Source organism: Acinonyx jubatus, chromosome C2 (assembly GCF_027475565.1).
Source record: "Acinonyx jubatus isolate Ajub_Pintada_27869175 chromosome C2, VMU_Ajub_asm_v1.0, whole genome shotgun sequence".
Taxonomy (NCBI): domain Eukaryota; kingdom Metazoa; phylum Chordata; class Mammalia; order Carnivora; family Felidae; genus Acinonyx; species Acinonyx jubatus.
Genome location: NC_069384.1, coordinates 41,900,226 through 41,915,889, shown reverse-complemented (window position 1 = coordinate 41,915,889; position 15,664 = coordinate 41,900,226). Strand labels below are relative to the sequence as shown.

General features: G+C 33.0%; 2 protein-coding genes across 5 annotated transcripts in view; one reads left to right on the top strand and one right to left on the bottom strand.

Moving 5' to 3' along the window:
• Window positions 1-15,664, bottom strand: part of ARL13B (ADP ribosylation factor like GTPase 13B) — a 71,787-nt gene that overhangs the window by 30,331 nt on the left and 25,792 nt on the right. The window lies entirely within an intron of this gene.
• STX19 (syntaxin 19) lies at window positions 603-15,591 on the top strand. The gene is made up of 2 exons (XM_027077583.2): window positions 603-883; window positions 11,248-15,591. The coding sequence occupies exon 2, from the start codon at window positions 11,373-11,375 to the stop codon at window positions 12,255-12,257; it is 885 nt and encodes a 294-aa protein (XP_026933384.1). The 5' UTR covers window positions 603-883; window positions 11,248-11,372; the 3' UTR covers window positions 12,258-15,591.

Below are 15,664 nucleotides of genomic sequence, written 5' to 3'. Positions count from 1 at the left end.
ATAACAACTCAGCAGCAAAAAAGGGAGAGTAAGAAAATTCAGTAAGGTGAGAGAAATTTCATTTCTAATACTTCCTGTAAGTATTTCACTCCAGTGAAAATTAATTTTGAATTGTTGTACTGTATATTATAAACAGTATCACATATTGCTGCACACCTTTAGGTTTTCTACGCTGAAACTATTTTAAAGTGAAAATAGCAAGTATAAGTAAAGAGTGAAGTGGAAGGTTTAAATATGAGCTCTTTTCTGGCTGGTATGGTTCTGAAATTCAATGATTTCATGAGTTAAGCCCTTGGGATTTCCTAAAATAAAGCAGAATTCAATCATCTTAGAGTAAATGGAACAAAAAGTCTTCACCCCAAGCTTGTTTCCATTCCTATTTATTCCAAATTCTGTAATATTTAGCAAGTTTTAATACCTAAAGAAAGCAAAGTAACATCTATTTAAAGACAAACCACCTTTTTCGTAATATCTTTTATGCATAATACAAGATCAAAATTACAGAGCCTGTGCCAAATGCTCTATGTAGGCAGTTTAACAAGGACTTCCTGTTACCGGCCAGCTCCAATGAAAATGATCTTCCTTTAATCTAAAGAATAGGGAGCTAACAGGCAAAACCGGATCCTCCAGGTGTGAAGCAAGCAATTTGTTCTTCTCATTTGATACTAACAGCAAAAGGACAACTCTACGTCTAACTTATTTGACTTCATTATTTGGCTTTCAATTACATTAACTAGATGAAAACCATACAGAAATTAGCCTGTGAACTATAAGACACAGGCTTAAATAATTTGATTGAAACGTTACAGATAATTCAGCTGTTCTCTCAAGGGCAGGACTCCAACACTGCAGGTGGAAAAGCAACAAAAAGAACAAGACAAAGGTAAATAAAACTACTTTTTTGTACTTTTCAATGCAAGACATCCATAGACTGAAATGTGTGACATTTAAAAATAGCTCAACAGATAATTAAAGTTACTGGTTTGCTTAGATTTCGACCAGGTAACTGATCTGTTCATTTATACTGCTATATCTTGAATAAGGTTTGGGTTTAGAGCTCTTCGAAATAAACCACTATAATAAAAATCAACTTTTTCTTTTAATTCCTTTAAAAAATAACTTCTCATTTTGGAAACACTAGAAAATCAGATCCTCTAAAAACAAACTTAAAATGCTTTCTTTTGTAGACTATAAATTAGTCATACTGTGCTTACTTTCAGAATACTTTTACATTTAATTGTGAAAAGACGCTTATGTCCATACACATATACACATTGACACACATGTATAATATTTTTAAAGTTAAGATAATTTCCTGTAATATCTTAATTTCTTCATTGTTTCTGAAAATCTTTTAAATTGGAAGAAATTAGATAATAACTTTGTTGTAAAAGGACTACAGTAAAAATATCAAAGTACTCAGATTTTTAATGTTTCAGTATATTCTATATTCTATATTTTAATGTTTAAGTATATCCTAAGTACTTAAATTATAAAACTTAATGTAAATATATTTGATTTGATGGTTTTAAAACTTAAGTCAGTACTATTTAAATGCAACATATATATAGGTAGTCTGATATGTTCAGAATTAAGTAATCTATAGAAGCTTAACCAAAACCTATTTTATTTTTTGATATTTCTTCAAAGTTATTTTATAATTCCTACCATGTTAGATCTTAATAAATAGCCCATTTTCAATCAAAATAATAATGACTTTTATTAAATGTTTTAAGGGTGGACTTGAAAGTTGGCTATGATATATTTAGAACACATTATCTCCATGGCTATGTAGTTTTAAACTTAATATAAAAATCTTTTCATGTATGTACAGCTTAATAAGATAAGTGGGAGTTCAAAATTATACCAAAGTCTTAAATATTTAAACAAAAATGGTCTCATTGTTACATTACGCAAGGTAATTTAACAATTTATTTACAACAAATGAGTAGAATAAAAAAGTACTGAAAGACTGCATTATAAAAAATATGAGATAATTTAAACTCTGAGAAAATATATGCAATTTTCAATATTTCTTTTTAGTTTGCTTTCCATATTTAAGCAGCCCAAGAAGTGAATTTTCCATGAACAGATGCTTTCACTTTGAATTAGGAAAATGTTACAAGTTGTCTTCACACATAAAAGCAAAAGAATACTCTATTTCATGTTGGATAAAAACTGGTTACATTTATTAAAATAGTGTATTTAATACAGTAACTGTAGAAAGAAATTTCTTACTAAAAAAATCTATAAATCTGTAAATATCTGTCTCAGGGTATATGTTTCTTAAAGCATTAGGTAATTTTTATTCATATTTCTGTTTCTGAGAATGTTCCCTGTTTGTAATAGGGCAGAGAAAGTTTTACATCATACAAAGTTTACTTTTCTATTTCCCAGAACAAATTGTCAAAGTTGATTACCATATTTATAAATTAGTCTTCTTTCTTTCTGCAAATATCCTGTCTAAGCTCAAGATAAGTCAGTTATTAACAGTACCATTAAAAATTGTATAGCAACACAGTAAGCTAAACATACTGACAGAAGATTCATATTTGGATAGAAATCTTCCAACATTAAGAAAAATACATTTAAGGTACAGAAAGATTATATACAATGGTAGTCTCATCAATTTCATGTAGCCTAAGCAATTACACATTTATGGCTTCATGAACTCTGTCTCTTCCAACTTTCAAATTCTAATATACTTATATGTCTCACTTTACTTAATATTCTAATTTATGAAGCTGTAAAATTAAGAGGTTAAATTGGAAATAGTTATGCATGTACTTATGAGAAGGTAACTACTAGGAAATACAATTTATATGTAACATGTAAGTGCAACTGAGTACCTCCTACATTAAGTCAATTTTGGGGCAGATTAAGAAGAATTTAAGGAACACTCTGAACTATGTTAACTCTGTAAAGATAATCACCTATGACTTTCAGTCAAGATATACAGATATCCCACCCTCTTGCTACAAACATATGGAAGTACGGGGTGCCTGGGTGGCTCAGTTGATTAAGGTTTCGACTCATGGTTTCAACTCACATGATTTGTGAGATGGAGCCCTACGTCAGGCTCCACACTGACAGCACGGAGCCTGCTTGGGACTTCTCTCTCCCTCTCTCAAAATAAAACACATTAAAAAAAAAAAAACAACAAAACAAAACATGTAGACATGTTTGATGTAGTCTTAAGGGAAAAAGCACAAAATTTAAAATTGCATCATTACATTTGAAGTAAGAAAGGGAAATTTCCAGATGCTAGAATTGAAGAGGCAACACACAGCCAAAATGGAAAGCAGGAATTAAAGCTAACTCCATGCAAATACTTTACCTTAGAGGCTGCAGTTTAGAATTTGTGCATAATAGGGGACTAAAACTGAGCTTCCTAAAGTGGTAAACTAGAAAAAAATAGAATATAGTTCATATACAGTTACAGGAAAATCTCTGTTGGATTTAATGTCAGGATTACAGTGGGAGGTGAGGTATCCACTGAGGCTATAAAAATCAGTAAGAAAAAAATCCAGACCCATATGTATATACCTGGGCTATAGAAAAAGCACTAGAGAAAAATCAAGCCCATATTTATAGTACCTGGGCTAAGAAGGCAAACTCCAGAGGGCCCTAGTCATGCCAAAAACAAACAAACAAACAAACAAAAAATGGGTTAAGGATGTATCCATAATGCAGAGCACTCAGGACATCCTTGTATAATATAATCACCTACTACTGACAAAGGTCACAAAATACACCTGCCCACCACCAGAAGAAACAGTCTGTGGCCACAACAAAGGAATTTATTCCTAAGAAACCAGAAATAATCTAATAATTTAAGGTATCTTTAACATAAATACACTTTAAATGTTCAAAAGAAATATGCTGTCTCTCAAAAAAATAAAATAAAACATTTAAAAAAAGAAAAGAAAGAAAGGCATTGGATCTATAAATGAAGATCAACACAGTATAAACTGTATCACTGATTTTATATAAGCATTATTTACTATAATATGCATGCCATGATACATAGCACTGAAAGGAAGTCTGTTTTTCCTTTAATATCAGTAACATATTTACACCTACAGAATAAAAGATGTGGAATATTTACTTGATTTTTTCTGGAAAAATTATTAGTATTAATGAATAGAAAATACTATCAATATATTTTGAAGGATTCCTTAAAGCATGTTTTATTCAAATATTAAAATGTGAAAAAAAAAATATTAAAATGAGGTACACAAGGGAACTAATCTTTCAAGAACAGAAACCCAGGAAAAGACAACCTTAACAAGGGTGAGAGTCAAATGTGTTGGTTTCCAAAATCAGTGACAGTAAAATTTACTTTTCTAAAAGCACTTACAAAGGCATACTGTGTTACAATAGCAATCTGAAATATTCTATTCCTTAAAACATTTTTTCAAACTATGATGCTTGAGAAAAAGGCTTTTGATGGTACTGATCACTTATTGCTAATTAAAACAAACAAACAAACAAACAAACCATATCTATCCAGCCATAAAAATGTTAGAGGGGGTTGTTTCAGGATTTGTTCTAAACCATGCAACCAAGGAGAAAGTTGGGGACACTGCAGTTCTTGAGAACTGTGAAATTTAAGCATTGCCAAAAACTACCTAGCCATAGATAAGCATTAAACAGGACTTAATTTTCATGAATATAAAAATCAGAATCTGTTTTGTTTTGGTCCCTACCTCCCCCATCTCTCATCTGAGCCTCTAATACTCAGTCTTTTCTTTTTCCCATGTTATCAAGGATAAAAGTCAGTTTTTTTCAAAAATAAAAGTGTAAAAAACAACATAACTATATAAAGCATAGTATATACATTGTAGGTGTAAGAATTCATAGTAACAGGTTAGTAGAAAACAGAAATCTGTGTACATATATAGAAATGAAGTATTACTTCTTATCTCTCTTATCTCAGCCTATGACTGTGAGCCTAAACAAAATATAACAATACCTATCTCTACCATGGTATCAAGGATAGGATTCAAAGATTCTTGGAGACTTTCTGTAACATAGGTATATGAGATAGAATTAAATCTTTTTCCTCTTCTAAACTGTAAAGTGCTTAATTTGGTCTAATTATACTACAGGTTATAATAAAGCTGCAAACAACATAATTATTTTAGCTCTGATATACTATATTACCTTCTGCAAGAACTTTATTTTAGTCTTTATAGTAATTATACTAATTTATTATAGTACTTATACTAAAAACACTATTTGATATAGATCAACTTCATTTAGAGCATATTTCACTAGGATAACCTATTTCTAGTCACTATAGAAATCAGAAAAAGAACAGATCTGCAATCAGGTAGTCTTGTATCTGAATGAGGTTCTGCCACTTTTTAGTTATGTGGCCTCTGGCAAGTCACTTTACCTTTCAGACACTAAGGAAGTTAGAGAATAGCTAAGAAAGTTAACATCCAAATAAGGGGAATTTTAAGGAAAGTAATACAAAGAGAAAGGAAAAGATGAAGTTTTTGAAAAATTAGGAACCTCCTCCCCCCCCCCAAAAAAACCCTAAATACATCAATTTCCAGACTGAAAAATCATTCAACTTCCAGCAAATAAATGCAAAAAGAGGTACCCCAAGTCATGTTATTGTGAAAATTCAGAACACTGAAATTAAAAAGAAAAGGCCAAGACTTTTATGAAAGGAAGGGGAAAAAAACGATCCTATTTAAAATACCAGGAATTCTATGGCAGATTTCTTAAGGGCGAAAAAGAATGTTAGATAAAAATGCAGCACGGTTTTCAAAATTCGATGGAATATAATTTCCAAGTAAGAATTATATCTGCAGAAAATCTGTCATTCCGGTATTAAGGATAGAATAAAAATGTTTTCAGAAATATAAGTGATCACCACATTTATGTTTTAAAAGGAAACTATGGTATGCCCCAAATCAAGGGAATAAACCAAGAATAGAGATGAGGAACTAGGAATCAGGAGGAGATAAGACACAAGAAAAGAGAAAAATATCCAAACATAGAAGCTGTGTAGTAAATCAGGTCATACTAGAGGGTTTCGAGAAAGAAGCCTCAGAAGATGGAATAACAACATGAAATAAAAGAAAAAGAATACCTACTATATTTGAATATATTAAGAGGGTATTTTCAGTTCAAGTCAAGAGTTTAGAGTGAAGTAGTAATGCACATGTACAAAATTAAGCAACTAAAAACCTGAGGTAATTAGTATTTTCAAGAGAAATTTAAAAGTTACATGGTTCTTGATCTGAGTAGTGGTTACATGGATGTGTTCACTTTGTGAAAAATCATCAAACTATACATTTTTATTTGGGACACTTTCTGTATATGTGCAAATATTTCAATAAAAAGCTTTCTTAAAGTGAAAATACACATTTCCTAGCCTTATCCACTGAAAAGCCCTAGAAACAATGAAAAAAATTATCTGAGAAAGAAAATATAGCCATACTACCTTTTGTGACTCTGGTATATGTAATATTTGGGTAGTGAGAATAATGTAAACACAGAATACTAACCAAAAATTGTGATATAACTATACTGAGAGGGAAAAATTGAGGGAAGACTGGGGGTATAACGTGGTTAAACCACATCTTTCATAGCAGAGATACAATAGAATATTTAAAACTGAAAAAGCGGAAACACCTATGGAAGCAAATTACCTAGAAACAAAGACTTTAAAAGTAACATACAGCTCAGGGGCTGGAAACAACTGCCTCTGGGAATGGGAAAATGGAAATGAGGCATGGTGGGGCAGGCAAGGGTCGGCTGTGTATCTTTACAAGCTTTGAAGTGACTTGACCTCTTAAACTGTCTATGCGTGCTAATTTGAGGAGAAAAAAATCATATTTAACAAGCCAATTTAAAAAAGACAAAGTTTTGGGGATTTATCCAAGGGATACAGATATGCTGTTTCAAAGGGGCACATGCACCCCAATGTTTATAGCAGCACTATCGACAATAGCTAAACTATGGAAAGAGCCCAGATGTCTATCGATGGATGAATGGATAAAGAAGATGTATATATACATTATATATATATATATATATATATATTATATATATATATATAATGGAGTATTACTCGGCAATCAAAAAGAATGAAATCTTGCCATTTGCAACTACGTGGATGGAACTGGAGGGTATTATGCTAAGTGAAATTAGTCAGTCAGAGAAAGACAAAAATCCTATGATTTCACTCATATGAGGACTTTAAGAGACAAAACAGATGAACATAAGGGAAGGGAAACACAAATAATATAAAAACAGGGAGAGGGCAAAGCATAAGAGACTCATAAATATGGAGAAGAAACAGAGGGTTTCTGGAGGGTTGTGGGGGGGGGCTAAATGGGTAAGGGGAACTAAGGAATCTACTCCTGAAATCATCGTTGCACTATATGCTAACTAATTTGGATGCAAATTAAAAAAAATAAAATTAAAAAATAAAAGAAGGAAATTCTACATTTGCAACAACATGGATGAAACTGGAAGACATTATGCTAAGTGAAATAAGCCAAACAGAGAAAGACAAATGTTGTATTGTGTCACTTACATGTGGAATCTTAAAAAAAAAAAAAAAAAATTTGATTTCATAGAAACAGAATAGAAATAGAATGGTGGCTGGGGAAAGACTGAAATGAGCAGAGATAGGTCAAAGAGTACACACTTTCAATTTAAAGAAAAATAGGTTCTGAGGATATAAAGTACAGCATGGGGACTGTGGTTAATAATATGGTGTATATATTTGAAAGTTGCTCAGAGTACATCATAAGTATTCTAACCACACATGCAAAAAAAGGCTAATTATGTGAAGTGAAGGATGTATTCATTATGTTGAAACTGGTAATCATTCCACAATGTATATGAAGTCATCACACTGAACAGTTTAAAAATATACAATTATATTTTTCAATTATTCCTCAATAAAGTTGAGGGGGAGATTGGAAGAAAAGCAGTGTAAAATAAAGAAATTACCTCAGCCAAAAAAAATAAAAAAAGACAAAGTTTACAAGCAACCTGACATCCTAAGCACTAAGGGGAAGGGTTTATTGTCAGCATCAATAAGGTAATACCAGAGAGAGCATATAGATAAGGAAGTAATAAATAATGCTAAACCAAACAAAGAACAGTAGGGAGCTATTCAAGACACATCATTAAGCTAACTGACTTTTTAGCATCAACCTCCCTCTACACCAGAAAGAGGGTGAGTCTTTACCAGAAGTATATAGTAAATTATGGGTGGTAATTCTGCTTTCACAAAGTTCCACATGAGAAAAAGTTTCTACAATCACTTCCCAATGTTTTTGAGTGTTTTTAAATATCTTCACCAGCATGATCATCAGACATTTAATAAAATACTGAATACAAAAGAGCATATAGATGATCCCAGCTTTATGTAATATATATATATATATATATATATATATATATATATATATATATATATATATTCTGGAAAATTTATATTATATATCTCACACTGGAAGAAGCACTAGTCTAGAAGCCAGGAAATCTTGCATTATTTAACCAGTACTACCATTAACAAGCTCTGGGTAAGACATTTAACTTTTCTGATTCTCAACTTTCCCATAAGAAAAATGTGGAAATTGATTAGCTAACTTATAAGGCTTCTTTCTGGAATCCCATTCATTGCCTTGGCACCCCATTTCCTACAGCCTGGGTACTATCCCATGGCTCTTCATCTTCCCAACAGTAGGTCTCATAGTTCAAATACCACCTTAGAGAAGATTTGCTTAATTGATCCATCAAGATCTAAAATTGTCTCATTTATTTGTTTAATTGTATATTGCCATCTCCCCTTAGAGAGTAAATTATTCCAGGACAGGTACTATTAAATAAATACGACAGTATTTAAAACTTTGCATATAGTAAACCTCAATAATTATTTGACAGAATGTCAGTCCTTTAAAACCAAAGGAATATTATTAGGACACTGGTTTAACTTTTCGTGCAATGCAGGTCTCATTTCCACATCATCAACTAGGTCATCAATCAAGAATCTTGAACATCTCCAGTGACAACAAGCCTATTAACTCATGAAGCAGTTCATTCTATTTTGGGACAACTCTACTCATTTGAAAAGTCTTCATTACACTAAATCAAACCTCTCTCCATGTAATTTCCACTCATGTCTCTTGGATTAATGCCAACTTAAGTCTGGTCCCTCTTATAGATACAGACCTACACATTTCAGAAAACAGTTGTAGATACTCCCTACATCTCTGTTGCAGGAAAAGTATTTCCATTCTTTTCAGTGATTCTCCTTGTATTATGCCCCTGAGCTTGTCTTCCAATCTCAACCTTCCCGTGATAGTATGGAAATTCCCAATTTTTGAATTCTTATCTCAAAACATCAGAACTTAACACAGTCCTTCTCTCATTTGCTTTGACTAACATAAAGTCAGTGGAACAAATATCTTTCTTAGTCAATCTAGACATGACAATATCATTCATGAAAGCATAATGATTATTCTGATATAAAGCTCATAATCAACTAAAACCTCCAGTTATTTTGATCAGCACTGCTATGAAGATAGGATCTTCCATTTTATAGATGTAAAGATGCTTTCTAAACAATTAGTTGCAATATTTTATATCCGTCCTGGTTAAACATAATTTTGTTCCTTTTAGTAGAGTGTTTTATGCTATTTTAATCTTTGAATCCCAACTCTGTACTTGAAGATCTCTCCAAATTATGTGTCATCAACATATTTGATAAGTATGCCTTCTGTGACAACACCCAAATCACTGATAAAAATATTTGCATAAGCAATATCAAACACTTACATCCCATAGCATAACAGCATAACATTAGCAATACTGGCTGATTTTTCTCTGGCTTATACTGATATTATATGTGGTTCAACACACTATTTGTAACTCCCCAACAGCTTCTTATCTGCAAAAATATCATGAAAGGCATTATTAAATGCCCTTCTAAAGTCAAGATGTTCTATGAAAATATTTTATTAACATGGATTGTCTTTTTAAATATATTTTTGTTTTTATCTAAATTCCAGTGAGATAACATACATACACACACACACACACACACACACACACACACACACACACGTCCATAATTTGGAAGTAAATAATACTGCTATAAACATAGGGGTACATGTATTCCTTTGGATTATTACTTTTGTATCCTTTGGGTAAATATCTAGTAATGCAATTGCTAGATCATAGGGTAGTTCTATTTCTAACTTTTTGAGGAAACTCCATACTGTTTTCCAGAGAATACGTCAGTTTGCATTCCCCTTACTCATTTCATTTTATATATATGCATAACAATGAGTGTATATATAGTACATATACATAAATCAATATATGTACATATAAATTATATATGTGTATACATACATGTGTATAGACCTAAACACATATATATGTATATATAAATTATATACGTATATATGTGTATGCATGTATATGTGTGTGTGTATATATAATGTACACCAAATTTAATCCTGTGGATAACTACCAACACAGGATGTGATGTCAACCCTATCAGCACCCCAAAATAGCATTTTATATATTGTCATTTCTGAAAAAATAGCACTTAATATGAATTGGTAGAAATTTTGTTCTAAGTCTGGATATCTTTGCAAAGGAATGCTAAGAATACGGAATCAGCATAATCAAACCAAGCATACATGGATATAATGGATATGTATATATATATATATATATACATATATATGTGTATATAATAGATAAAAAAACAATGCTATGTCAAATGTGTTAATCAATCTAGAAGCCTCAGAAATTAAAAAAAAAATCCAATATTATCTATATTGCTTCCATCTTTCCTATGGAATCTGCCCTGTCACTAAAATGCATATTTAGCAAATGAGTTTAACATTACATAGACCAAATTAATTAGGAACAATATCTTTAGTAATAAGAGCATTTTCAAAGTGCCCTTTTACTCCTAAAAGTTGAAGATATGGTCAAATCTTCCATTTTAAGATATATCCTCTAGATGCACAAAAATCTATTAAATGGCAGAATCATGAGATGAGACTGAACTACTTATTTGGGGGCAATTGTATCTCTATCACTGCTTTCTCAGCTATTTCACCCAACCGAACAGGACTCATAGTAGGCCCACAGGGTATGCAGTAACTTATAAATTATTTTACATTACTTTTCCTATTCAGTTATCTTTATGAGGAAATACTTACTGATTTTTCTAATTTTTCAAACTCTTTTCAGAAAACTAGGAGGATTTTTCCTGGGAGACACACATTAGCTATGTGAAGCCAACCGTTACTGAGAGAAAATGCCAAACTTTTCTTTGTTCAACACAATCATTTTTGCTTCTTAAAAGGAAACGGAAGATGAAAGACCGACTTCAAGAACTAAAGCAACGAACAAAAGAAATCGAACTCTCCAGAGACAGGCATGTGTTGACTACAGAAGCAGAAGAACAAGGGGTGTTTTTGCAGCAAGCTGTTATTTATGAAAGAGAGCCGGTAGCTGAGAGACACTTACATGAGATCCAAAAACTACAGGAGAGTATTAACAATTTGACAGATGATGTTCAAAAATTTGGGCAGCAACAGAGAAGTCTGGTGGCTTCAATGAGAAGGTTTAGTCTACTTAAGAGAGAGTCTAGCATTACAAAGGAGATAAAAATACAAGCAGAACACATTAACAGAGGTTTGGATGATTTAGTAAAAGAAGTTAAGAAGTCAGAGGCTGAAAATGGTCCATCAGCAGTGGTGACAAGGATACTTAAATCTCAGCATGCTGCGATGTTCCGCCAATTTCAGCAAACAATGTTTACATACAATGATACATTAGCAGCAAAGCAGGCGAAGTGCAAGACATTTATTTTCCGTCAGCTTGAAGTTGCTGGAAAAGAAGTGCCTGAAGAAGAAGTAAATGATATGCTTTATCAAGGCAAATGGGAAGTTTTTAATGAAAGCTTACTTACAGAAATCACTATCACTAAAGCACAACTCTCAGAGATAGAACAAAGACACAAGGAACTTGTTAATTTGGAGAACCAAATAAAAGATTTAAGGGACCTTTTCATTCAGATATCTCTTTTAGTAGAGGAACAAGGAGAAAGCATCAACAATATCGAAATGATAGTGAATGGTACAAAAGAATATGTTAACACTACTAAAGAGAAATTTGGACTTGCTGTAAAATACAAAAAAAGAAATCCTTGTAAGGTATTGTGTTGTTGGTGTTGCCCGTGCTGTGGCTCAAAATAAAGAAGCTATTTTAGACATTTTTTCCAGTTGTAGAATGAAGGATGTCCCATATTTCAGCATCTTTCTTCATTTTACAGATCCATTCACATACCTTTCATCATGATTAAGTCATAATTTTCCTCTTCAGCCCTTATCTGCTAGACCAACAGAAACTTCTTCAGTCAGGGACAAAGCAAGTCATTTATTAAACCAAAAACAGTATAGCTAGTTAACTTTAAACTCACAAGTTAACTACTAAAAATGAGATCAATGATCTTATGTTTCCGTTCAGGTACCAAGCTCTATTATGTATTTTGTAACTTTTAATGCCTTAACAAGATGAATGTAAGTGACAACTGCTTAACCAATCCTTCTGGCTCATTTGAGAGCATTTCAGTGGTAAATTAAGTGCATGAAACAAGACCTCAAAAAGTGCTATATTAAAATCAAACCAGAAGCTGTGTCAAATCTTTTATGCTCAGATGGGTAAGTTAACTTGGTGGTCAACAAATCATGGAAAAATCCAACTATGTACTGAATGAAGAGTCTGGTTGGTAACTGAGAGCTGAATCTAGCTTAAGGCCTAAGAAAGTAAGGCACTGTTTTCCTGAACTTGGGTCCATTCAGGACATTGTAGTACAGATCAGGAAGGTTGGCAAAGAAAGTAAAAAATAAAGGCAATTGCATTCTCAAAAGATTCTCTATCACTTTACGGTGAAGCTGAACACTGCACAATGGGCTAGGGATATAGTCTAAACTCACACAGGAATAGAGTTTTGAAATTCACATTTTAATGGAGAAAGCAGGTAAAAAACAAATATAAATATTAGATACTGTTAAGCTCTTGGCAGAAACTTAAGGTATTGAGAAACTGACTTTTGGAATGGCTTCTTTTCCTTGGGTGGTCAGTGACGGCATCTCTGAAAGGGAACATTAAATGAATATCTAAATGATGAGGACAAGGAACAGTATATCCCAGACATAGTACAAAGAACCTGAGGATGATATAACTTAGTCTGTTTCAAGAAAAATGAGCAGTACATCTGTATCATAGTAAGAAAGGAGTAATGAGGTAAGAGATAAAGTTAAGAAAGGTCAGCAGGGGCTAGATGAAAGGCTTTGTTGGCCATGTAAGTCTGAAGTTTACAGCAAGTATACTCAATGTTAAGCCCTTAGACTGTCTCTAGCCTGAAAATGACGTTATATAATTTATCTGAGAAAAATCATCTTGTCTACTGTATGTGGGTTAGAATGGATTTGAGGCAGATGAGTGGAGGACAAGGATGCAGGTATAGAAAACCACCAGAAGGGTAATGCAGCAATCCCAGTAAGAGATGGTGGAAGCCTGGACTAGGATGGGAATGGAGGTGGGGGTGGGGGTAGCATTACTAACACTCAAGGTTAATACAGTGTGTTATGTCTCAGCATTGTTCTAATAATTTTACAGTTTTGCCCACAAAAACACTAGGTACGGTGAGGTTAAGTAACCTGTCCCAGGTCACAGAAACTGTGAGAATCAGAATTTGAACCCAGGCTGTCTGATTCCAAAACAAATTCTTAACTACTAGGTACTATATAAGTGGCGATGAAAAAAAAATTAGACTAACTTGTGATAGATTTCAAAGCTAGAATCTACAGGAGACTGATTGGATGATCTCGTGACCCTGGGATCATGACCTGAACCAAAATCAAGAGTCACAGGCTCAACCAACTGGGCCACCTAAGTGCCCCAGAGGTGGGTGATTTTAGAATGAAGTTACCTAAAAAGTTTGTAGATCCAAAAAAATCAAATACCCAGAGAAGAGCCTGAGGTATTCCAAAATTTCCACCTAAAGTGGAAGAGTTAATAAAGGAGATTGAGAAGAAACTATTAATGAAGTATAAGGAAAACCAAAAAAGTGTGCTACAATGCAGAGTGTTAAAAGGACAAAGTTTAGGAAGAAGTCAACCTGAAGTAAAATAAGAACAGCAAACTGACAATGGATTTGGCAAAGTGAAGACAAATCGTTGACTCGAACATGAGCCATTTCAAGGATTTGTAGGGATAGAAGCACAAGAGAAGTATGTTGAAGAAAGAATGCGATATGAAGTATAGCAGCCACTACGAAGTATACTTTCCAGCTATGTGAATAGAGGACTGTGAAAAGGAATGAACTGCTTGAGAAGAATGCAGGGTCAAAGGATTCCATAACACTTAAAGTTAAGAAGTCCAAGAGCACATCCTGCTAATGGGAACGATCCACACTGGCAAACTCTTGATATAAGAAATGGAAGGGATTATATGCAAAAGTAGAAAGGATTGGGATCTATAGTACAAATGGAGAAGGTGGCCTTGGATAGGAGCAGAAGCACTTTTTCCATATTATAGTCTCGAGAAAAGTCAATATTTAGGAATAAAAGCAGATAGTTGAACAAATTTGGTGGTCCTAAATGAAAGAATTCTTACATAAGTTTCTACTTCCTTAAAGAACTAGGAGGCAAAATTATTAGTTGAAAGCACAGTGGAATTGATGGATAATAGGAATATACATATACATAACCTCCTAACACTATAAAATAAATTTTAAATTATAAAATACAAAGAAATTGAAGAGCTTTCTGCTGTGTCAATTATCAAGTATTACCAGAGAAAAAGATGTTTCATCTATGTCAGCTCCTAATGTTTAAAGAACTTTATAAAAAAGATAAATTTAAATCCAATGACAAACTCCCCACCTAATCAGGTGGTGATAAATTTCTTCTGCCCCTTCTGAAGTTGCACTATATCCTTTTATCTATGACATTACTGATACTGGTTTATAATTGTTCCCAAATTGTTTATCATGGAAACTGAGAACATTAAGTATTATTTAATATTCACTAGCATAATTATGTCCAAAAGCGTTTGTAAAACTGTAGAGTTCTATTAGTATTTATATCTGCACATAGTGCTTTTACAGCAAGACTTAACACAGAAAGATTCATGGCAAAGCAATATATCGCATATAATTTTTACTGTTATATTTTAAAACTAATTAGAATCACGCTGGGAGGACTGGATGGCTCAGTCAGTGGTGCAGTGAAGCGTGACTCTTGATCTTGGGGTTGTGAGTTCACGCCCTATGTTGGGTATAGAGAAGGGCGCCTTGGGTAGCTCAGTTGGGTAAGCATCCGACTCTTGATTTCAGCTCAGGTCATGATCTCACGGTTTGTGAGATCAAGCCCTGTGTCGGGCTCTGTCTGCACTGACAGCACGGAGCCTGTTTGGGAATCTCTCTCTCCTCTGCCTCTCTCCCCAGCTCATATGTACGTGCGTGTGCTCTCTCAAAAAGTAAATAAATAAACAAAATAAAGTAAAATCTTAAAAAAAAAAAAATCACCTAACCTAAGCAACAAAAAACCAAAAAACAAAAAAAAACAGAATACTTAATTGGTTGCTTAACATATTT

What these genes read in the sequence shown, in the direction of transcription:
- STX19 (XM_027077583.2), top strand. Translation starts at nt 11,373, where the DNA reads ATGAAAGACCGACTTCAAGAACTAAAGCAACGAACAAAAGAAATCGAA.